Source organism: Salmo salar, chromosome 17 (genome assembly GCF_965601325.2).
Source record: "Salmo salar chromosome 17, fSalSal1, whole genome shotgun sequence".
In the NCBI taxonomy this organism is placed as follows: Eukaryota; Metazoa; Chordata; class Actinopteri; order Salmoniformes; family Salmonidae; genus Salmo; species Salmo salar.
The window spans coordinates 63,589,961-63,615,099 of NC_138307.1; the positions used below are offsets into that span (position 1 = coordinate 63,589,961).

Genomic DNA, 25,139 nt, shown 5'->3' on the forward strand with positions numbered 1-25,139 from the left:
TCAATTGAAATACATTAATTGGGCCCTAATCTATAGATTTCACATGACTGGGAATACAGATATGCATCTGTTGGTCACAGATACCTTAAAAAAAAAGGTAGAGGCGTAGATCAGAAAACCAGTCAGTATCTGGTTTGACCACCATTTTTGCCTCATGCAGCACGACACATCTCCTTCGCATAAAGTTGATCAGGCAGTTGATTGTGGCCTGTGGAATGTTGTCCCACTCCTCTTCAATGGCTGTGCGATGTTTCTGGATATTGGTGGGAACTGGAACACTATCGTACACGTCAATTCAGAGCATTCCAAACATCAATAAAATGCAATTGTGTTTGTAGCTTATGCCTGCCTGCCCATACCATAGCCCGACCGCCACCATGGGGCACTCTGTTCACAACGTTGACATCAGCAAACCACTCACCCACACGACGCCATAGACCTGGTCTGCGTTTGTACATACTGCCCAAATCTCCAAAAGGCATTGGAGGCAGCTTATGGTAGAGAAATTAACATTCAATTATCTGGCAACAGCTCTGGTGGACATTCCTGCATGCCAATTGCACGATCCCTCAAAACTTGAGACATCTGTTGCATTGTGTTGTGACAAAACATTTTAGAGTGGCCATTTAATGTCCCCAGCACAAGGTGCACCTGTATAATGATCGTGCTGTTTAATCAGCTTCTTGATATGCTACACATATCTGGTGGATGGATTATCTTGGCAAAGTAGAAATGCTCACTTACAGGAATGTAAACAAATGTGTGCACCAAATTTCAGAGAAATAAGCTTTTATGCATATGGAAGATTTCTGGGATCTTTTATTTCAGCTCATGAAACCAACACTTGTTGCGTTTATATTTTTGTTCATTGTACATGACCTATAATACAATGAGCTCAAGGAGAAATACTAACACCTAACACGAATGTAAAAATCACTTTAGTCTGACAAAGATCCAATGAGTTTCTTACGAGTTTTCAAACATATTCTCATGTTGCTCATCCGAGTAAATTCTTTCCCACACTTAATAAAAAGTGTTTGATGGATAATAAATGTAGCATCATGTACATAATAATATACATATATCATACACATGCTGTAGTATTAGTTAATTTACAAATGATTGAGTCACCAGACGATTACTGAGTGATTATTTATTACAATCAGACCTGGGTTTAAATATGTATTTGGATATCTGGTATTTAAAATACATTTTCTGTGTATTTGAGTATTTTCAAATACAAAGCCCAAAACAAGTCCTTCTACTTGAATGGCTATTTGTAAAAACCAAATAGTACGAGTATTTTCAAACACTTATTTTAAAAACTATTTTCAAATGCATGGGAGTGTATTTGAGTATTTTCAAATACATTAAAATATTCAACTACTTGTCTTTTGAAATAAAATATATCTGAATACTCACTTGGACAACGTAGGTGAAAGTTGAGATATTTGAAATAGTATTTGAACCCAGATCTGATTACAATGGAAAACAAAGTGTACCTAATTGCACTTCAGCCCAGCATGAACCAGAAGGGAATCAGGCGCCTAAAATTTCCTCAGACAAGCACACGTGAACGGGTACCTATGCAGGAGAAAAGGGAGGACTCTGTTCCAACATACATCAGGAGCTTGCCCTAAAACACATGAATTATTATTAAAGGACAACTTGATAGTTGCGGTCAAAACGTTTTTTTTTTTCATTACTTCAGGTACAGAACGGCCTACACGAACGATGTGTCATGCTTACATCATGTAAACCCTACTGTGCTCACCAGAGTACAGTACAGATGGCAGTGCACTAAGTAAAACCTCATCGTGAAGTCTGTGGCCAAAGTTCCTTAACAACCGATCACATCACCAAGGAGAAATTAACAGAATGGCTACTTAGTCAATAAATGGTGAAAACTTTGTCAGGACGATGTACATTACCGATAACACAATTTCATGTTTTCCTTACTTTCGGCTTTATGAGCTCAAGGAGAAATAAACATTATACTAGTGTAAAAATTCCTTTAGTCTGACAAAGATCCGATTACATTATTTTTTATGAGTTTTCAAATGTATTCTCATGTTGCTCAACTGACTAAATCCTTTCCCACACGTGTGGCAGTAATGGGGCTTCTCCTCAGTATGAATAAACATGTGTCTTTTAAGGCCACCAGTTTCCGCAAAGCCCTTTGAACACAGGGAGCAGGTGAACGGGCGCTCGTTTGAGTGCCATCGCTTATGCGACGTGAGAGCGCATGACGTGCTGAAAGCCTTTCCACACGGTTTACAGCGGTAAGGTCGTTCCCCTGTGTGAAAACGCATGTGCACTAAGAGTTCCCCGGAAACAAAGAAAGCCTTCCCGCATACGCTACACAGGTATGGTCTCTCTCCTTTGTGCATCCGGAGGTGTCTAACTAATGTGTGCTTTTGATTGAACTTCTTCCCACAGACTGAGCAGGAGTAAGGCCGCTCTCCGGTGTGGGTGCGTATGTGTATTTTGAGGACTGCTGCACTAGTGTAACTCTTGCCACAGTGTTGGCAAATAGGCCTGTGCATCGGTTCTACGTCGTGACTTTTCTTGTGCAGTTGTAGATATCTCTCCGATTTGAATCTCTTCTCACACTGGTTGCAACGGAACGGCTGCACACTGGTGTGAACACTTTGGTGTCGTTTCAGGTCAGTTGTGCATCTGAAACCCTTCCCACACTGTTTGCAGGTGTTTTTATTGATTCTCTTGGCTGAGGAGCTCTTGGCTGAGGAGCTCTTGGCTGTTTGACTGGATGGCAGTGAGTTCTCAACTCCTCCAGAGTCCAGGCTCCTGCTGTCCTCCTCTGTTAGATGTTCCTTCCTGATGTGCTGGTGAAGATCCACCATTTCCCTGTGGGAGAATGGGCACTGGGGGCAGGAGAAGACCTGGGAGGGCATGCCACTATCCAGTTCTGTAGGCAGAAAGCAGACATACAACATTTCAGACGCTTTTACATATCCTTTCTTTGATCCAGATCCTGGAGTGCTTGGTACCATGATCCACGTTACAAAACAATGCGAAGGGCAAACAAAGCCTGACCCAAATGAATCCTGGACCTACCCGAGTGGCGGGTCCAAGATCTTAGACCAGAACAGCATGTATTGTGATGCAGCAAATGCAAATCACATTTCTGCCAGTTGTAAATGAGCTAGCACGCTGCCGTCATGCTGAATGTGCCTGATTTAGGGACAGCTATATTGTTGATACAGCCAGACATTTTTTAAGTACATTAGCTTATTATTTAGCAAGTTTCAGCATCTTCCAGTTAACGTCGCTCGCCAACCAACATCCCATTGAAATGAATGGTTCCGCTAGCGGTGGCAGCCATTGTTGGAAACAGCCTTCAGTGTGGTGTTCACAAAAGCACAAAAATGTCCTTCTCCAAAACAATATACACAGCCCCTCTATATTTGACACTTTTATAAGTAGGAACTGATATCAACCTCTGTAATTCATTATCATAAGTATAACATTTGACAGGGGTGTGAAACAATTCCTGATTTTTCCCCTGAAGGTCAAGGAGTGTAAAAAAAAAACAATTTGCAAATAATATTTCTAGGTAATGTAACAAGTCAGGCTTTTACAAATCACTTAAAAATACATGGTGGAAATGGACTATCATTATGAATCTCCTTACCAGCCGAGTCCTCTGGTTCACTCAGAGGGGAGGTCCAGTTTGCGTCATCCTCATCCTTCAATCCTCTCTCAGTGTCTTCATTTCTCTCACTTCCATCATCCTCCAAGTTCTTTTCAAAATGCAACTCTCCTCCTTCCTCTTGGTCTTCCTCACTGTTGATCTTCCACCCTTCTGTGCTCCCTTTCATGCCTTCATGTCCATCAAGACTTGACTTGAGGCCATGAATTTGAGGAATTGACAATGTGGACAAGATGTTGTCTGCAACCTGGTTGGAGAATTCATCTGAAAGGAGAGAATTTTCATCTCAGGAAAGGAAACGGAAAAATTCAACTCCACTAATTTACAGAAGAGCACATGGCTAACATGGTTGATATCCTCTTATTAAGACTCACTTTTGCTCAAGTGACCCAGATGTCTATGATGCTGCAGCAGTGTCTTCAGGTGCTCGGGGTCAGAAACAGAATGCCAGAACTCCTCCAGGTCAGAGGGGGCAAGGCTGAGACAAGATGCTGTCTGAGAAGATAAAAGGAACATTAAAACATATTAGGTTTTTGTTGTTGTTATTCTTGCCATGCACAAGCCGTAAAACAAAGGCTTTTACATGTTTCCACTACCTGAGAGTGCCTTGATTACTTCTGGAAGTTTGTTTTCACAAAGGCTTTTACAGCATTGTTTACTATCCAGTGTCAACATATTTTTTATCTATAATATTTCATCCCATGATCAAAGAGCACCTCATGGATTGTATATTTTAGTCATTTAGCAGACGCGCTTATCCAGAGTGACATACAGTGAGTGGGGTGGGGTGGGTGGGGGGGCGTAGTTGTGATGCCAGGACAGAGAAGAGCTTTGACTGGGCTGAGTGGGAGCTGCCCTCCCGTAGGGGTGCGAGGACCAAGAGACCAGAGGGCTTGGGTTGGGGTGTAGGGTTTGAGCATAGCCTAAAGTTAAGGAGGTGCAGTTCCCTTTGCCGCTTCGTAGTCAAGCACCATGGTCTTCAATCAAAGAAGCACTCCTCTCCTGTGTCTCTACATTAATCATATAGGATTCAACCTTAGCTGACAAAAAGGACAGTCATGAACAAGAAACTCTGTTCCAAAAACTGGACCTTATACAGTGCCATTACTAAAACAGTTACACCCCTAAGCGTGTGATACTGAAGAAATAACATGACAAGCCTGACCATCTCTAAAGATGTCATGCTATTAAGATATTGAGCCTGTACCTCTGTGAGGTCTGGTACAGGCAGCAGCTCCTCCAGTCGGGAGAGAAACTCCCACACCAGTATCTGCAGTGCTGTGTCATACCGAGGGCCGTAACGTATTGGGAACACCACCTGAGAGAGAAAAATAAAAACACGCATAGTTGAAACCAACACCTTGCTGGATTTTTCATTTTGTACAGCCTTTCATCAGTTACAGTAAAACAAGCAACATTTCACTACTGAGTTTTACATTGCTGGAACATGCTGTCCTATTGACTCTGAAAGCAACAACTATGATTCATTAGGATATTTCCCACCTGGAAGAAGTGCTTCTTCTCAGAAGGGTCTTCGAGCAGGGTTTTGACCAGCTCCACAAAGTTAGACTCTGAAGCCTCCAACTCATTTCTACTCTGTGACTGGGCATGTAAAATGAATGATACAATCAGCTTCAAAAGAAAGACAATATAAGCTCCCTGTATTCAATAGCATCCAGACGACTTTAGACACTGAAAGTTACATACATCCTCATTGACAGCATGTACTGAAGAAGTTTTGATTCTGTCCAAATGAAGTTGGATGGTCTGGGGGTCCGGTGGGTTTTCATTACGAAACAACTCTAAAACCATCTGAAAGTAGATTTTATGAGAATAATGGTCATTGGACTAAAGAGCCTTTCTGAACATCCATGCCTCCACTCCTTCTCCACCCTCCCACTTCTCACCCTTGCTCTCAGTCCCAGGATGAGTTGGGTCCTCTGCCTGGAGCTCAGCAGCTCTGGAACCATCTCTGTCACCAAAGTCACGAACTCCTCCAGCTTCCCATAGTGCATCACATTACGCTCTTGAGCCACTTGCCACATGAAAGCTGACATCAGTCGTAGAGGTGGAACCAGGAGACGGAAAGAAGATAAAGGGAACAGTGGACCTACAGTAAAATAAAAAAGGAGCCAGTATGGAAACATAAGGATTGTATCTGTAGCCAACTACACAATACCAGTAACCAACTACACAATACCTGTAGCCAACTGCACAATACCTGTAGCCAACTACACAATATCTGTAACCAACTACACACCACTAATATTGGCTTACCTGCCTGGTCTGAAAACAAAGGAGTCTGATCCAGGTTGTCATTAGGACTCTCAACTCTGTCTGCTGAGATCTATGGAAACCAACAAAACAAGAGACATCTTTAAAAGATTAACAGTAAGGCTGGCCTGTTGCAAACAATAAAACAGTACGTTCTCATTTTATGACTAAATTAATCCGTCACTGTCATATGTTCTGATTAAAGCCGGATTGCCATAAACAGTTGACTCAGTGTTTTAACTTTTCAAAAAGAAAATGTTACATTAATCTCCGCAATCTCGTACTGATGTATGTGCGTCCTCTGCTGCTGGTGTTGATATTGCACTCATTTGAACTGCGAACCCAGTGCCACAAATAGTGGTTTCTTCAGTCGAACTATTAGATAATCTTCTTTGATAATACCGATAATTACCGGTCTATAAGTCTATGGTATTACACACATAACTAGTCATGCTAGCAGTGTCTAGCTGGCTGTGAATAGCACAGGTCTGGCAACTAGGTAAGTTACTGTAACCACACATTTTATGTATCTTCGCTAACTAGCTACCTCAGGAAAGTTTGGGTTGGTTTGCCGATGTTTTATAAAAACGGTGAGCCAACTCAGGCTTCCAGGCCTCGGTACACCCTCTGGCATATCCTTAGACTTTTTCAGTGCTCTCACATGACGGTCCCTCGCAAGTCTCCATTTCTTCCTGCAAGTATCTGGATCGGAGTTTAAATATGTAGCAATTTCGCGCCAACTGTGTTCGAGAGCCTCTTTGTCGAAATGTAAACGCATTGAGGTATCATACAAGTGTGTATGCTCTTTGACAGCTTTTACGAGACGTTCTTCAAACGATTCAGCCATTTCCCCAAAATTCACAAGCTGGTTAGCTATCTAGCTAGCTAGATAAGCAGCAAAATAACCGAACATTCACGGTCGTCGTTTACATATGACGTTTTAGGCCAAAAACGTTCACTTCCGGTATCAACAACATCATCTTCACCTTCTTCTTCTTCTTCTTCTTCGTTTAACAGCGGTTGGCATGCAATATGTTCCATTATAACGGCCAGAACTGGACTATAATATAAATTAATTATACTTTACTACAAAATTGAAAATAAATAAATATATACAGTCCCAGTCAAAAGTTTGGACACACCTACTCATTCAAGGGTTTTTCTTAATTTTGACATTTGACATATGAAATAACACATATGGAATCATGTCGTAACCAAAAAAGTGTTAAACAAATATATCAAAATATATTTCAGATTTTTGCACACTCTTGGCATTCGCTCAACCAGCTTCACCTGGAGTTCCCACACATGCTGAGCACTTGTTGGCTGCTTTTCCTTCACTCTGCGGTCCAACTCATCCCAAACCATCTCAATTGGGTTGAGGTTGCGTAATTGTGGAGGCCAGGTCATCTGATGCAACATTCCATCACTCTCCTTCTTGTTCTAATAGCCTTTACACAGCCTGGAGGTGTGTTTGGGTCATTGTCCTGTTGAAAAACAAATGATAGTTCCACTAAGTGCAAACCAGATGGGATGGCGTATCGCTGCAGAATGTTGTGGTAGCCATGCTGGTTAAGTGCGCCTTGAATTCTAAATAAATCACAGACTGTGCCACCAGCAAAGCACCACCGCACCATCACACCTCCTCCTCCATGCTTCACGGTGGGAACCACACATGCGGAGATCATCCGTTCACCTACTCTGCGTCTCACAAAGACATGGCGGTTGGAAGTAAAAATCTCAAATTTGCACTCATCAGACCAAAAGACAGATTTCCACCAGTCTAATGTCCATTGCTCATGTTTCTTGGTCGAAGGAAGTCTCTTCTTATTATTGGTGTCCTTTAGTGGTGGTTTCTTTGCAGCAAATTGACCATGAAGTCCTGATTCACGCAGTCTCCTCTGAACAGTTGGTGTTGAGATGTGTCTGTTGCTCGAACTCTGTGAAGCATTTATTTGGGCTGCAATCTAAGGTGCAGTGAACTCTAATGAACCTATCCTCCGCAGCAGGGGTAACTCTGGGTCTTCCTTTCCAGTTTCATCATAGCGCTTGATGGTTTTTGCGACTGCATTTGAAGAAACTTTCAAAGTTCTTGAAATTTTACAGATTGACTGACCTTCATGTCTTAAAGTAATGATGGACTGTCATTTCTCTTTGCTTATTTGAGCTGTTCTTGCCATAATATGGACTTGGTCTTTTACCAAATAGGTCTATCTTCTGTATACCAGCACTACCTTGTCACAACAACTGACTGGCTCAAACGCATTAAGAAAGAAAGAAATTCCACAAATGAACTTTTAAGAAGGCACACCTGTTAATTGAAATGCATTCCAAGTGACTACCTCATGAAGCTGGTTGAGAGAATGCCAAGAGTGTGCAAAGCTGTCATCAAGGCAAAGGGTGGCTACTTTGAAGAATCTCAAATATAACATATTTTCATTTGTTTAACACCTTTTTGATTACTACATGATTCCATATCTGTTGCTTCATTGTTTTGATGCCTTTACATTATTATACAATGTAGAACATTTTAAAAATAAAGAAAAACTCTGGAATGAGCAGGTGTGTCCAAACTTTTGACTGGTACTGTATATATATTTACATACACACACACACACATACTACCGTTCAAAAGTTTGGGGTCACTCAGAAATATCATTGTTTTTGAAAGAAAAGCCATTTTTTTGTCCATTAAAATAACATCAAATTGATCAGAAATACAGTGTTGACATTGTTAACATTGTAAATGGCTATTGTAGCTGGAAACGGCAGATTTTTTATGGAATATCTACATAGGCAACAGAGGCCCATTATCAGCAACCATCACTCCTGTGTTCCAATGGCATGTTGTGTTAGCTAATCCAAGTTTATCATTTTAAAAGGCTAATTGATTATTAGAAAATCCTTTTGCAATTATGTTACCACAGCTCAAAACTGTTGTGCTGATTAAAGAAGTAATAAAACTGGCCTTCTTTAGACTAGTTGAGTATCTGGAGTATCAGCATTTGTGGATTCGATTACAGGCTCAAAATGGCCAGAAACAAAGAACTTTCTTCTGAAACTTGTCAGTCTATTTTTGTTCTGAGAAATGAAGGCTATTCCATGCGAGAAATTGCCAAGAAACTGAACATCTTAAACAACGCTGTGTACTACTCTCTTCACAGAACAGTGCAAACTGTCTCTAACCAGAATAGAAAGAGGCCCCTATTTCACATGTGTATGCACACCTTTAGGAACAGCGTGTGAGTATCCCTGGAAGTTGACACAAGCATATTGATACAACTATCCAGTGGTACTAAGCTATCTAGAATGTTCAAATGTCTAACAATGCAAGTTAAAATAAAGACTCCTTCATACAAATATCTGCCTTCACATAGCACTTACCCTGGAAAAATGTGTATCTGGGATACTTGGGACATCCCTACCCTAAACCCTAACCCAAACTTTAACCCCTACCCTAACCCCCACCTTTACCATTTTACATTTAAACTTCAATGGGGTAACGTCAGAGTTGGGACATCCCAAGGTTCCTGGATTGTATGGCCCATTTCTCCAGGCCAGGGTTTTCAACAATGGACACATCAAAGTTACAAAAAAACAAGATTGTGGTTGAGTCCATATTTAAATGAAAAACAACCAAGAACTTAAAAAAGGCTTTGAGAGAGTCAGAGTATGAAAATGAACATCTATGAAGAAATGTTGTGTTCGAACAAGACAACTACCTGAACTATGGCCAATGAGTTTTATTTATGGATTCTCAAATTAAACTGCTTCCCACATAGACACGGATGAGGTTTCTCTCCAGTATGAATAAGCATGTCATCTAAGGGCGCTTTTGAGATGAAGCGTTTTTCACAATGAGAGCAGGAGAATGGGAGCTCGACCTGTGTGAGTCCTTCGTTGCATCATGAGCATCCAAGACATTCTAAACATCTTCCCACAAAGTTGACAGCTGTGGGGGCATTTAACTGTGTGTGTTCATGAGTGTACCAACAAGGCCCCTGAGGAATAAAATGTATTTCTACAAACGCTACATACAGTTAGTATGATTTCTCTCCTGTATGCATCCTGAGGTGGTGTGTTAGTAATTGCTGTTGGATAAATCTCCTCCCACATATTGAACAGGTGAATGGTCTCTCCCCAGTATGAGTAAGTATATGGGAAGTTAAAGGTCCCAGATGTCATAAACCCCCTGCCAAAATGTGCGCAAAGATATTGTCTTTCTCCTGTGTGGACACGTTGGTGCAGTATTAAAGTGCCCTTTGATTTTAGTTTTTTTTCTCACACTGGTCACAATGAAACAGTTTTTCCTCTGTGTGAACACGTTTACGTTCTTTCATGTGCCCTTTGGTGAAACACTGTTTGCAGATGTACTTCTTCGTTGTCTTGGCTGAGGAGTTCTTTACTGTTTCATTGGATGGCAGTGAGTTCTCAGCACCTCCAGAGTTCAGAGCAACTCAATATTAGGAATGGGTCTTTCATGTTTTATACACTCAGTGTAAGTGAATTTGTCCCAATACTTTTGGTCCCCTAAATGGGGGTACTATGTATAAAACGTGCTGTAATGTCTAAAAGGTTCACCCGATATGGATGTACAGTTGAAGTCCGAAGTTTACATACACTTAGGTTGGAGTCATTAAAACTCGTTTTTCAACCACTCCACAAATTTCTTGTTAACAAACTATAGTTTTGGCAAGTCGGTTAGGATATCTACTTTTCGCATGACACAAGTCCTTTTTCCAACAATTGTTTACAGACAGACTATTTCACTTATAACTCACTGTATCACAATTCCAGTGGGTCAGAAGTTTACATACACTAAGTCGACTGTGCCTTTAAACAGCTTGGAAAATTCCAGACAATTATGTCATGGCTTTAGAAGCTTCTGATAGGCTAATTGACATCATTTGAGTCAATTGGAGGTGTACCTGTGGATGCATTTCAAGGCCTACCTTCAAACTCAGTGCCTCTTTGCTTGACATCATGAGAAAATCAAAAGAAATCAGCCAAGACCTCAGAATTTGTTTTGAGACCTCCACAAGTCTGGTTCATCCTTGGGAGCAATTTCCAAACGCCTGAAGGTACCACATTCATCTGTACAAACAATAGTACGCAAGTATAAACACCATGGGACCATGCAGCCGTCATACCGCTCAGGAAGGAGACGCGTTCTGTCTCCTAGAGATTAATGTACTTTGGTGCAAAAAGTGCAAATCGATCCCAGAACAACAGCAAAGGACCTTGTGAAGATGCTGGAGGATACAGGTACAAAAGTATCTATTTCCACAGTAAAACGAGTTCTATATTGACATAACCTGACAGGCCGCTCAGCAAGGAAGAAGCCACTGCTCCAAAACTGCCATAAAAAAAAGTCAGACTACGGTTTGCAACTGCACATGGGGACAAAGATTGTACTTTTTGGAGAAATGTCCTCTGGTCTGATGAAACAAAAATAGAACTGTTTGGCCATAATGACCATTATTGTGTTTGGAGGAAAAAGGGGGAGGCTTGCAAGCCGTAGAAACCATCCCAACCATGAAGCACGAGGGTGACAGCATAATGTGTGCACTTCACAAAATAGATGGCATCATGAGGCAGGAAAATTATGTGGATATATTGAAGCAACATCTCCAGACATCAGTCAGGAAATCCAATAGAAAATGTGTGGGCAGAACTGAAAAAGCTTGTGCGAGCAAGGAGGCCTACACACTTGACTCGGTTAAACCAGCTGTCAGGAGGAATGGGTCAAAATTCACCCAACTTATTGTGGGAAGCTTGTGGAAGGATACCTGAAGCGTCTGACCCAAGTTAAACAATTTAAAGGCAATGCTACCAAATACTAATTGAGTGTATGTAAACTTCTGACCCACTGGGAATGTGATGAAAGAAATAAAAAGCTGAAATAAATCACTCTCTACTATTATTCTGACATTTCACATTCTTAAAATAAAGTGGTGATCCTAACTGACCTAAGACAGGGAATTTTTACTAGGATTAAATGTCAGGAATTGTGAAACACCTTATCCAAATACATTAAACTCAGTTCATGTAAACTTCCGACTTCAACTGTAAATACCCTCAAATTAAAGCTGACAGTCTGCGCTTTAACCTCATAGTCATTGTATCATTTCAAATCGAAAGTGCTGGAGTACGTAGCTAAAACAACACAAAATGTGTCACTGTCCCAATGCTTTTGGAACTCACTGTAAATTCCATGGAGGAATTAAATGCCACTGGGAGAAAGGCAAAGCTGATAGATGTCCACAAATCACTGGACCCAGCACACCACTAGCCAGCTTTGTTAGTACAATAATGGTGCTTTTATTGAATCTGTGTTTACCACCAAATCATCTACAGTGCATTCAGAAAGTATTCAGACCCCTCTACTTTTTCCACATTTTGTTACATTACAGCCTTATTCTAAAATGGATACACATTTTTTTAAACTCAACAATCTACACACAATACCCCATAATGACAAAGCGAAAACAGATAAGGAAAGATAACAATTTAATCCAGTTTAGAATAAGGCTGTAACCTAACAAAATGTGGAAAAAGTCAAGGGGTTTGAATACTTTCCGAAGGCACTGTATATAGTGAAGTTAACGAGTGGAGTGAACAACAATGGAAAAAGGCTAAATGGAATTGAGCAATTGTTCAATTACTTTGAAATAATCTAAATATATTTCGGGTCTATAGGTGGTGCCAGGTGTGTAAACACTTTTTATTTGAGGGTATTGTTTAAGATGTCCCGCTATATTAGAAATGTGGTTTATAATAGTGTTTTTGCCCATTGTTAGTTTTACAACTGGGTAGCATTGAACTCAGGGAATTATTTCAGGGTAAAATCAAATCTGTTCGCATATAACCAGACATAACTTAACATTTTTACAGAATGGTTACAATATTTAGAACACAAATTTTGCCTATCATCTCTGAAGTTACACCGCCTGGTATGACAAATTAGAAGATCTACGAACATGTCATAATCACCTGAAAATGTAGCAGAGAACTATATAGAGCAGAATCTCCAAATAACATTTCAACAGCTTAGTGTTGCTTTATCAATACATTTGTCGACCTTTTCTCTCTTTTTCATGCATTCGTTGATGTATTCTCATGTTTCCCCTTTCAGAGAATCTTTTGCCACACTTTACACATGGGTAAGGTTTCTCCCCAGTATGAATTCGCATGTGTTTCACTAGTCTGTTGGAGGTGGAGAAGCCTTTGGGGCACTGTGTACAGGGGTATGGGCGTTCGCCTGTATGACTTCGCTGATGCACTTTCAGTTTACTTGCTAGACTAAAAGTATTCCCACATTGTTCACAATGATACGGTCGTTCCCCTGTGTGGATCCTTGAGTGTACCATCAGTTCCCCTGAGCAAGCGAAGGTCTTTCCACAAATGCTACACAAGTATGGTTTCTCTCCACTGTGCATCCTGATGTGTCTTGTTAGTACTTGCCGTTGAATAAATCTCTTCCCACATATTGTACACCCATAAGGTCGCTCCCCAGTATGAATGCGTAAATGAGATTTTAAGATATCTGATGTCCTAAACCCCCTGCCACAATGTGAGCAATCATAAGGCCTTTCTCCTGAGTGAACTCGTTGGTGCTGTTTTAGACTACCCTTTGCTTTGAATCTTTTATCACACTGGTTGCAATGGAACGGCTGCATGTCTGTGTGAACACCCTTATGTCGTTTCAGGTCCGATGGGCTTCTGAAACCCTTTCCACATTTAAAGCAGATGTACTTCTTGGTTGTCTTGATTGAGGGTCTCTGTATTGTTTGACTGGATGGCAGTGAGTTCTCAGCTCCTCCAGAGTCCAGGCTCCTGCGGTCCTCCTCTGTTAGATGTTCCTTCCTGATGTGCTGCTGAAGATTCACCTCTTCCCTGTGGGAGAATGGGCACTGGGGGCAGGAGAAGACCTGGGAGGGAATGTCACTATCCGTTTCTGCAGGTAAAAAGCACATGGAAGTACACTGAAGAAAAATATAAACGCAACATGTAAAGTGTTGGTACCATCTTTCATGAGCTGAAATAAAAGATCCCAGACATTTTCCGTACGCACAAAACGCTTATTTCTCTCAAATGTTGTGCACAAATTTGTTTACATCCCTGTTAGTGAGCAATTATCCTTTGCCAAGATAATCCATCCACCTGACAGGGGTGGCATGTCAAGGAGCTGATTAAATAGCATGATCATTACACAGGTGCACCTTGTGCTGGGGACAAGAATAGGCCACTCTAAAATGTGCAGTTTTGTCACACAACACAATGCCTCAGATGTCTCAAGTTGAGGGAGCGTGCAATTGGCATGCTGACTGCAGGAATGTCCACCAGAGCTGTGTCCAGAAAATGTAATGTTCATTTTGCTACAATTAGCCGCCTCCAATGTCATTTTAGAGAATTTGGCAGTACGTCCAACCGGTCTCACAACCACAGACCACGTGTATGGCATCGTGTGGGCAAGCGGTTTGCTGATGTCAACGTTGTGAACAGAAGTCCCATGGTGGTGGTGGAGTTATGGTATGGGCAGGCATATGCTATGGACAATGAACACAATTGCATTTTATCAATTGCAATTTTAATATCTGTGACCAACAGATGCATATCTGTATTCTCAGTCATGTGAAATCCATAGATAAGGGCCTAATGAATTTCCTGAGGCCAATTGTGAGGCCCATTTATTTTAAAGGTATCTGTGACGAACAGATGCATATCTGTATTCCTAGTCATGTGAAATCCATAGATTAGGGCCCAATGAATTTATTTGAATTGACTGATTTCCTGTAACTCAGTACAATCAATGAAATTATTGCATGTTGCCTTTATATTTTTGTTCAGTATATAATCAGTCCTGCTATTTTAAACATTCTTTTTCCAGATTGTTGTCGATATGTATATAGTATTTGACAAGGCAATGACCTCCAAAAAAAGGCAATCCTTGTCAAAAATCTCATTACAATTTTATTAAACCTTTGTTTAACTAAATAACAACAAATTCTTATTTACAATGACGGCCTAGGAACAGTGCGTTAACTGCCTTGTTCAGGGGCGGAAAGACAGATTTATAACTTGTCAGCTCGGGGATTCGATCTAGCAACCTTTTGGTTACTGGCCCAATGCTCTAACCACTAGGCTACCTGCCCCATCAAATGAAAGAGTGGTCAAATTTGAAATGAAGTTGTGGTCGAGTAGAGTTAATACAAGCTCTATGAAAAGCCCTGTTAAGTAAATAATGCATGCAATACGTTCCTAAATGTTTTAAGTCAAACACAGATCTTATCTCAAGTGATATTGTCACAAGAGAAGTTGGATTGCAGTGTGTGAGATATTTTAGGAAATGTTGACACATTTAATTCACAGGCCTCTCCGTCGTGTTTGTACTAAAATTGTAAGACAGACAACTTCTTTCAAGGTAAAAAACTAAACAAAAATCATTAAGATTTCGTTACATTTTTGTAAAATTATCCCATTAACGAATTTGGAGTCTCTATGAAGACATTCCCAAGGCAAAATGAGTTTGACAGACATCCCTCCTCTAACCACTACCTTGATAACTCCTAGAAGAACAAACCCTAATTCACACATTGAATTATTCACAAATGTATTCAGAATGCTTTAGTATATTTCCTGCAATCAAAATCCCAAAGAAATCACTATTGTTTTCAAAAGTCATATGTGCTGTTTAGCTTTCTTTTTGTTAATTTGTATGTTTACTATGCTTTTCCTTGAAGACACAATCCAAGTAGGATTGTGCCAAACACACAATATGAATGTGTAAATGTGATTTTAAGATCTGTGATGTTCTAAACCCCCTGCCACAAGATGAGCAAACATAATGCCCTTCTCCTGTTTGAACTCGTTGGTGGGGGCAGGAGAACACCAGGAAGGGCATGTTGATTTTACAGCAAGGTCAAATGGGTACGGCTACTGTCACGGGCGGGATCTGAACCCGGGTCTCCCACAGGAGAAACAAACACCTTGACAGTGAGACCAAGAGGATACTCTCTCTAAGGCCAAGGGTGAGGCAGGGCTACCTCATCACGAGACCATGAGCCTGACTCATGTCTGCTACATGTACAGTATGTACAGTATAGTGCTTCAGCTGAACAAGCAATATAAGATATACTGAATATTGGTCATCCATGTTGGATTGTGGCCTTCTGTCCCGTAGAGGGTGAAGAAGGCATGGAAGAAATATGTAGGAATTCTACTATTCAAACTCTCAACACTGTTTTCCTTATTTTTTTTGGTCAGCTATGTGTAGTGCATGGTCTGCATACAGGGCAAGCCGGCCCTGGACCACGGTCAATTGTTACACTATATTGTCAAACAACTGTCATAACCCTGGCTAGCCAGCAAATTATTATTGTAAATGTACTCCAAAACTATTGTGGTGACTGATTACACAGCATCTTCCCAAATGGTTCTCTATTTCATCTGGTGACTGACACAATTATAACAGGTATTTTCAGCATGCAGTGGCCAGACCACGGTCAACTCATCCATAATAAATACACCCCCATAGCAGAACTCAACGAAGAGCAGCTCAAGCAGATGGGTTTTTCTAGGAGGTCAACTCATTGTTACATCACATCAACATCCCAACAATGTGGTGGTAACATTTTGAAACATGTAGGCTTCTAGGAATTGTGGTAGCAACAGTAACCACTACCCCACCAGTTACAGAAACAGACCTGGTTTCAACTTCAAATAGCCTACTGTTTGAAATCATTTCACAATGGAACCAATAGAGTCACAAAACTGCAAACCCCGCCCATCTGGCACTCCAGGCAGGCTAAAGCAAACGCTAAACATATTTCAAAGATTTCAAATAGTATTTGAACACAGGTCTGAAGGGAATATATGAAATACTGAATTGTGTAACTTGTTAAAATCTACAATCTGGAATCTTAGTTGCCCATTGGTTACCTAGAATTAGAGCTAAAAATGAATCCATGTCATATGAATGTCTTACTTAAAAAAATAAGTAAAAAAACCCCAGACTTTTGGGGAATAGTCAACGTATTTAACTCTGACTGCTCTTATTAGAATTCCTACATTGCAAACAGTGAAAATGATGTTTCATGCCACGAGAGGTACCGGATCTGGGAAAACAGGTTCCTGTTCCGGCTCAAATAAAGCTCTGTTGATGGAGTAGCTACAGCCACAATGGAAACAGCAGCTAAAAGAAGCCTGACTAGTCTAATGGAAAAAGTACTGTCGCTTAACTTAATATTGTTCCAACTAGTAATAACAGCCAGTTATCAATAACACAGTTTGGCAACGCCATGAACGGTGCACAGATGTATGTAATGTACTCTGCTGCGAATGTCCTTACCGTCGACGGCCACTGGACGAGCGTGTAGTGATGATCCTGGTTTCTGCTGACCAGAACTGGATTCACCAGCCTCTTCAAGTCGTTCAGCGCCCTCATCAGTTCCCTTATTGGTTCCATTGTCACTGATTTCTGGTCGCCACTCTTCTCCACCCTCCTGTTCTTTCTTCCTAGTGTCACGACCTCGAGCCTCCAATGAAGTTTGTTTCGAGTTTACCAAGGAAGTGAGGGACAGAGCGGACAGGATGGTGTCAGAGTCGTAGAACAAATGATCTGGAAAAGAGGGAGAATACAAACCAATTTTATTTACTAATACCTTGGAGGTGAATACAGTTTGTGCCACATTGAAGGTGAAGACATCTTTAACAAAACAAGGCACATTTCATTGGTGGAAAATGCAATCAAATCTAAAGAAGTTCAAAGAATTTACCCCAGCGGAAATAGATAACCTGAAGGCTACCTACCTCTGTTTAGGTGTCCAAGGTGTCTTTGATGCTGTAGCAGTGTCTTCAGGTGCTCAGGGTCAGAGACAGACTGAACACACTCCTCCAGATCAGAGAAGGCAAGGCTGAGACAAGATGCTGTCTGAGGGTGAGAGAGGCAAACTTAAAGTTAAAATGGAAAAGGAGAGTGCAGTCCAATACAAAATCAAGCCCTAGCTCCTACCCACTGGAAACGTGTTGATGTTCAGTCCATTTATTCATCTATTAAAGGGGGTTCATTCATTCATAACAGTAAATGCAACATTTTTCACATTTGAATTGATAGGATGAAGATGCAGTCATATCAGTACCTGTGTAAAGCTGGGCACCGGCAGCAGCTCCTCCAATCTGGAGAAGAACTCCCACACCAGAATCTGCAGTGCTGTGTCATACTTAGTACCGTACTGCACTGGGAACACCTCCTTTAATGAAAATGTAGAGAGCCATTACACAGTGAGGTGAATGGTCTTGCCTATAACACTTGATACAGTCAATATGCATTACCGTAGATTAATAAAATACTTGTTTTATCCATTTGCACTAATATTCTTGATATTTGTCACAGTACCCAACTTGACACACAACACACACATACCATGCTTGGGAGCATTGCATTGCATTTAATTTCACGTGCATGCCTGCCTGCTTGCTCTTCAGGCATATCCAACACTTTTGCTTGATTATGACACAGAACTACCCCATTGTGAAAAGTTAGATGTTTGATATTATCTCACCTGAAAAAAGTGTTCCCTCTTTGCTGGGTCTTCCAGCAGGGTTTGGACCAGCTCCACAAAGTTAGACTTTGATGCCTCCACTTTCTTGTTTTTGCTCTGAACATGAAATTACACCCCAAAAAAGTAAGTTAAGAACTAAAATTACAACAACAAAAAAATGTTGTGATAGAGATTTAACAATTCACATACTCTGTGGTGTATTGCACATAACTTACCGCTTTGTGCTTTACTGTGCATGACTGGATTCTATCCAAGTGGCATTGGATGGTTTGATGGTCCACCATGTCCTCTTTACCACAGCACAACTCAAGAACCAGCTGAAATAGCAGGCACACTTTAATATACAGGAATGGGAACATTACAGATTCACAGTCAGAGTGTTTAATGTACAGGGTTGCAGGTGTGATGGCAGGGTTCATTGAAAATCTTAGGCTCCGAACTCCAACATGCAGGACTAAGTGAAATAAAATAATTAAAATGGTCATAAAAAAACAACAATAGAAATAGAACTACATACATAATAACAACTGTAGCAGAGATGAATTTATACATTTCCATTGGGGTGGAGGGAGAGTAAAGACTGTAGAGGGGAAAGGGGGAATGACCATAGGGGAGCAGCAGGCAGACTAAATTACCATTGAGCGGGTGTGGGGACCAAGTGAAATAAAAATGATAACAATTATAATAAAAAAGTAATAATATACATATTAACAACTGTAACAGGGATGAATGTATACTGAACAAAAATATAAACACAACATGTAAAGTGTTGGTCCCATGTTCCATGAGCCGAGATAAAAGAACCCAGAAATGTTCCATATACACAAAAAGCTTATTTCTCTCAAATTTTGTGCACAAATTTGTTTACATCCCGAGCATTTATCCTTTGCCAAGATAATCCATCCACCTGACAAGTGTGGCATATCAAGAAGCTAATAAAACAGCATGATCATTACACGCTGTTTAATCTTGTGCTGGGGACAATAAAAGCCTACTCTAAAATGTGCAGTTTTGTCACACAACAAAATGCCACAGATGTCTCATGTTTTGAGGCAGCGCGCAATTGGCACGCTGACTGCAGAAATTGCCAACAAAGCTGTTGCCATAGAATTGAATGTTCATTTCTCTACCATAAGCCACCTCCAACGTTGATTTAGAGAATTTGGCAGTACATCAAACTGGCCTCACAACCACAGATCACGTGTAACCACGCCAGTCCAGAACCTCCACATCTGGCTTCTTCCGTGGGATAATCTGAGACCAGCCACCCGGTCAGCTGATGAAATTTAGGAGTATTTCTGTCTGTAATAAAGCCCTTTTGTGGGGAAAAACTCATTCTGATTGGCTGGGCCTGGCTCCCCAGTGGGTGGGTCTTTGCCCTCCCAGACCCACCAATGGCTGCGCCCCTGCCCATTCATGTGAAATCCATAGACTACGGCGTAATTAATTTATTTCAATTGACTGAAATATATGAAATCGTTGAAATTGTTGCATGTTGTACATATATTGTTGGACAGTATAATTGGGGTGGGGGCAGAGTAAAAGTCATTTGAGGGGGTGGGGGGGGGTGAAATATCCACAGGAGGAGCAGCAGGTAAGTTAAGTGACCATTGAGGGAGTGGGGAGAAATGTTCATAGGGGGAGTAGTGGGGGGGGGGGAGCAGGTAGCTGACCATTTAAGACAAAGGGGACAAAAACGAAGAAGACAATGACAACAGAAGTTGATCATGAAAATGTGACGAGAACAATCTTCTGTCCAAATCCCTGGCCTTCAAGATCCAGGGGCTTATGAGGAACTAAGTTCTGAATCTCACCCCACATTGGTCACTTTTACATCCTCCCAACCCTCAACATTTCCACCTCTCTCACCCTTGCTCTCAGTCCTAGAATGAGTTGGCTCCTCTGCCTGGAGCTCAGCAGCTCTGGAACCATCTCTGTCACCAAAGTCACAAATTCCTCCAGCTTCCCATATTGCATCACATTACGCTGCTCAGCCACTTGCCACATGGATGCTGACATCAAGCGTATTGGTGGAACCAGGAGACACAAGGAGGATAGAGGGAGATTGAGACCTGTCATGAAAACGAAAGTGAGAAATTTGTTAACATAACTTACAACCATCAAATTAATACGGACCCCTGCAACTACAGACATTTTATGAGACTCCTGTTTCCACGAATCCAGGACGAAGACCGTATAACCAGACTAAGGTTGGTCGGAAATTCTCTGTGCTACACCATAACAGTATCTATCCTGTAACTCCCAGTAATAGATATCAAAGAGCTTTGGTTAAATTACATTATCTGGTGTAACAATCTGTAGCTTAGTTGAACTAAGCTCATGAGGCATGTATAAGTTATATTGTTCAAGAATAAATAGGCATACATAGACAATTAATTTAAAATGACTGAAAATGGATGAAGGGCGATTCAGCGGTAACAGAATTACTGTACTACACAGAAATGTGTAATTATGGATATTAATGTCATTCTCCTTTTACAAGTTTAGACATCACAGCGCAGCACTGGAGAGCGCAGTAGTGTGCAGTAGAATACAGCACAGCAGAGTAGAATAGAGTTCAGTACAGTGCAGTATAGTATATTTCAGTATAGTAGAATATACTGTACTCTCCTTTTCTTTACTGTACTATATTGTACTGACTGTACTGTAGTCTACTCACTGCACAGTACTCAGTATTGTACTGTGCTCTACTCACTGTACTGTGCTATCCATTTGTCCAATCCAGTCCGTCTGTGGACGTTAACGTCATTGCCAGGGTGGACTGACCAAATATCAACTACTTTTCAACGTCCATGGACATCCAGTGTTGGTCAGTGCTCAATGGTTGAGGATGCTTGTTACAGTAAATGGAAAAGAGGGGGCTCATGGGTAGGTGTCAGTAAGCGCTAGGAGAGGTCACATTAACTGGAGAGTGAGAAAAGGAGAGGTGTTTTCCGGAGTCATGACTGTTCTAGGACAACAAAAAATAAAATTAAAATAAAACAGATATCTGAACATAACAGTACGCCAGTGGGAGGTCAGTAGCAGGTGACCAACTGTGCTTTGTGACTATTATGATTTCCCATTGTAGCCATTCCCATTGTAGCCAGATTTTGGGGTAAGTTCGTTACCAATTTGGTGACAGAATTACAAGTTTTAATCACTTAATAATGAATGAAACATTTTATATCCGTAAAAAAAATAAATAAAATAATCACTATAACTTATTGGTAAGTCTACCATTACTTGTTACTTCAGTGAGCTTTCATTATTCTCCTCACGCGGGAGAGAAATGCGAAAATATCTTAAATATATATGGGTTTTTGGTAACAGAATTACAATGCAATATTTCTTAAACTTACAGAAGGTAAATAATTTATTCAAAACTAAACATAAGTGTTGATATTAGCTGACAGGGGTCTTTACATCAACATTATTGTGTTTTGATGTATTTCTAATACTTTCCTGGTAGGGTAGATATTTTCCAAGACACCTTTTCTTAGACCCCATCAGTTTATCCAGAAATCAAAGCCTTTACTTATGACTCATTTTGATGATAGAAGATGGTTGAAAAATGTATCTATCATGACTTAATTTCCTCAAAATATGGACTCTTAGCTTTCATTTGACACTCAAAATTGATATGTTCCTATTAACTTAACATGTTGGTGCTCATGGGTCCATTTCGATGGAAATGCCCTGAAGGAATCGCAGACCTTTTTCTGTCGCAACACTTTCATACAGGTGTTGACTCCACTGTGTTTTACCCTGTTAGTGCACGTCTAGCTGCTAGTCACTAGCTATGTGAATTTAACCAAATATTGTTTTACATACTGTCCACATTTTCCTCGTCTAATCTTGAACAGAAATACATTTTGGGTGAAGCATTTTAGGAAAACATTACTTATAAACGCCAGAGACAAACCTTTTGAATCCATATCGCCAGCAAAACAAGCTGCTAATTCTGCTTCGACGGTATGTTAACGTTAGGGAGCTAGCTTGGAGGCTTGAAACGCTAGTTAAAATGTTTGTTGTAACCACAAAGTCTTCAAAATAAAAGTCTCCCGTATTGTAGCTAAGATCTAATGTTTTTTTTATAACTGAGACAGACCACAGCCTGTCGTTTCCAATGGGAACACATTAGTCATAGTGGGCAGAGCCAATCACGAGCTAGCGAGATCCTATTGGCGCGTTCTAGCAATATTTGCATATTTCCGATAGGGAACGCATTCTCTGTGAAGTGCGTGTGTAATAACGCAATTCGTTATTATTCACTCCTTCTAAACAACGCACGTTTTTAGAAATGGGGTAAAGTCTACAAACCTTAGTCCACTCTGTTCGTAACAGATTATAGTTTTGGGAACAGAAAACTGTATTGAGATCAAATGTTTTTATCGATGAGAAAATGTGCAGAATTTCGGCTAAAATCTATCTCGTTCCATCTTCTCCCACTGACGGTCACTGGGCTTCTTCTAACTACCATATTTGGAAGTGAGTGGAAACGCCAAGCGGATGCTTCACATTTATACACCCGGTGAAATATCTGTTTCATTGTTCTATCTGTGGCTAGATCAAGAATACGTCACGGAAGTGACGTCTAATCATCGTACCGAGAGCTCCAATCGCAAACATGACTACTCAAGAATAGCAAGCCCACTTGCACTTTCCCGTCAATTAAAGTGTTTGAGGTGAATGTGAAAAAAGCTTGAGGAGAAGAAGATGACCAAATTCGTAGTTTCATCTAAAGATACAACTTTTGGTCAATAGGTAGCCGAATTCTCAGTCAGGGGGCGTAAACGTTCCGTTTCTGTTCGCTCCTCTTACAAAAACGGAACGTTCATGCCCCCTAACGGAGAATGTTGTTAGATCTAAGTCTGGACAGAGACAGGTCTCAGTAATGTTTGTAACAGACTTCATGATCTACCATGGTTGATATGTGATTCAAACTCATCTATGCTCAGATTTAGCAAATACTATGAATATGAGTAGGCTATTCTGATCAGATCCATTCCTAAACAATATCTGTATGACATGTATAACTGATACCGTATGACTAGTAACTCTAGTTATTTAACCACTTTATACTTGTTTGGTTCATAAATCTGCTGTATCATATTACTTTAGTGTTTTCTCCAAATCTTTTAAACTATCTAACTTCTACATTTCTATTTAGAGGGCATTTCCAGTTGACTTTATTTTGATGTGTACTTTGCTGAAGATAATCTCTTACTGTAGCTGTACTTCTTGTAATTACTTAGTTGATGTGTTCTGTTTGTTCCAGGTAACAGTGCCCCCACCCTCACAATCCTGCCCCCCTCTAGTGAGGAGCTGTCCAGTACAACAACAGCCACACTGACGTGTCTGGCCAACAAGGGCTTCCCCTCAGACTGGACCATGAGCTGGAAAGTGGACGGGACCAGCCAGAAGCAGGAGGCCAGTCCCGGGGTCCTGGAGAAGGACGCCCTGTACAGCTGGAGCAGCACTCTGACTCTCACTGGCCAGGAGTGGACCAAGGCAGGAGAGGTGACCTGTGAAGCCCAGAAGAATTCCCAGAGTCCAGACACCAAGACCCTGAGGAGGGCTGACTGTTCTGGGTAGGACCCCTCAGTCACACACCCCTGTGGAGAGAGGCTGCTGGTTCCTCTGCTTTCACTCTGTTCTGAGATCAGATGTTCTCTGTCTTATTGATCACTGACATGTAGACTAACAGGGGACTTTGCTTGAGTTCATGTGTCAATCCTCTCTGTAGACTGAGGTTGTATCTATCAGGTATGAAGGGAAGACCCAGATGCAGACCACTTTGAATAAACAATAGTTTAATGTTCCAACAGGGGCAAGCAGTAGACAGGTCAATGCAGGCAGGGGTCAGAAAACCAGAGGTTGGGCAACGGTACCGGACAGCAGGCAGACTCAGGGTCTGGGTAAGGCAGAGGACGGTAATCCAGAGGGGGGGCAGAGGTACTGGTCAGCAGGCAGGCTCAGGTAGAGTGGTCAGGCAGGCGGGCTCAGAGTCAGGACAGGCAAGGGTCAAAACCGGGAGGGAAAGAAAAGAGAGACTAGAAAAAGCATGAGCTGAGACACAAAACGCTAGTCGACTCGAACAAACAAGACGAACTGGCAACAGACCAACAGAGAACACAGGTATAAATACACAGGGGATAATGGGGAAGAAGGGCGACACCTGGAGGGGGGTGTAGACAATCACAAAGACGGATGAAACAGATCAGGATGTGACAGTATCAGTGTTAGATGTTATGTTATGTTTTATTACTATTAGATACTGTAGGAATGTTTCCTTTGATGTTTTGATTAATAGATGAAAATAAAGGTTTCCCTTTGGAACAAATATTTTTCTTGTTTCTTTCAAAAATGTGAATTTTGATCAATATCTTGGACTCACCAATATGACCACTCCTGTATTTATCTAAAAAGTTGTCAAAATAATATTACAAGTATCACATCTTCAAGATAGAGTCTTCTCTACCTCCAACCCCCTGGTGACAGAGTGAACATCTGGTGACAGTGCTGCTCTATTCTGGGACAAGCAGAACCACCCAGCCCTGTCTATGTAATCCTCAGTTTCACTCCCACAGCTACCAGTCTAACAGTTGACCACTGCCTGAAATACC

At 41.1% G+C, this 25,139-nt stretch overlaps 1 protein-coding gene and 1 gene segment (V, D, J or C); one reads left to right on the plus strand and one right to left on the minus strand.

Moving 5' to 3' along the window:
* Positions 1–801: 801 nt before the first annotated feature.
* Positions 802–22,603, minus strand: LOC106576387 (uncharacterized). Of its 3 annotated transcripts, none has more exons than XM_014153522.3 (9): positions 17,298–17,547; positions 5,951–6,020; positions 5,581–5,783; positions 5,381–5,485; positions 5,177–5,275; positions 4,881–4,991; positions 4,048–4,168; positions 3,656–3,937; positions 802–2,929 (listed from the first exon to the last, which is right to left on the minus strand). In XM_014153522.3, exons 1-9 carry the CDS (start codon positions 17,412–17,414, stop codon positions 2,040–2,042), a joined length of 1,998 nt encoding a protein of 665 aa, XP_014008997.1. In that variant the 5' UTR covers positions 17,415–17,547; the 3' UTR covers positions 802–2,039. The 3 variants fall into 3 exon arrangements, with proteins under 3 accessions (XP_014008997.1, XP_014008995.1, XP_014009000.1); XM_014153520.3 differs by lacking the exon at positions 17,298–17,547 and adding an exon at positions 6,495–6,982; XM_014153525.3 differs by lacking the exons at positions 802–2,929; positions 3,656–3,937; positions 4,048–4,168; ... (3 more) ...; positions 5,581–5,783; positions 5,951–6,020 and adding exons at positions 12,646–13,904; positions 17,759–17,879; positions 18,088–18,198; ... (2 more) ...; positions 20,380–20,582; positions 22,436–22,603 and having other exon boundaries at positions 17,298–17,567.
* Positions 22,604–22,735: 132 nt separating this feature from the next.
* LOC106576389 (Ig kappa-b4 chain C region-like) lies at positions 22,736–24,856 on the plus strand. The segment is given in 2 exon segments: positions 22,736–23,001; positions 23,792–24,856. Coding segments are annotated over 2 exon segments (423 nt in total).
* Positions 24,857–25,139: the final 283 nt, after the last annotated feature.

Bases quoted from the DNA above. Each gene is read 5' to 3' on its own strand.
- LOC106576387 (XM_014153520.3), bottom strand. From the start codon at position 6,794: ATGGCTGAATCGTTTGAAGAACGTCTCGTAAAAGCTGTCAAAGAGCAT. The intron at 5,784-5,950 runs GTAAGCCAATAT...ATTTTACTGTAG, and splicing joins TTTGTTTTCAGACCAGGCAG to GTCCACTGTTCCCTTTATCT. The intron at 5,486-5,580 runs GTGAGAAGTGGG...ATCTACTTTCAG, and splicing joins TCCTGGGACTGAGAGCAAGG to ATGGTTTTAGAGTTGTTTCG.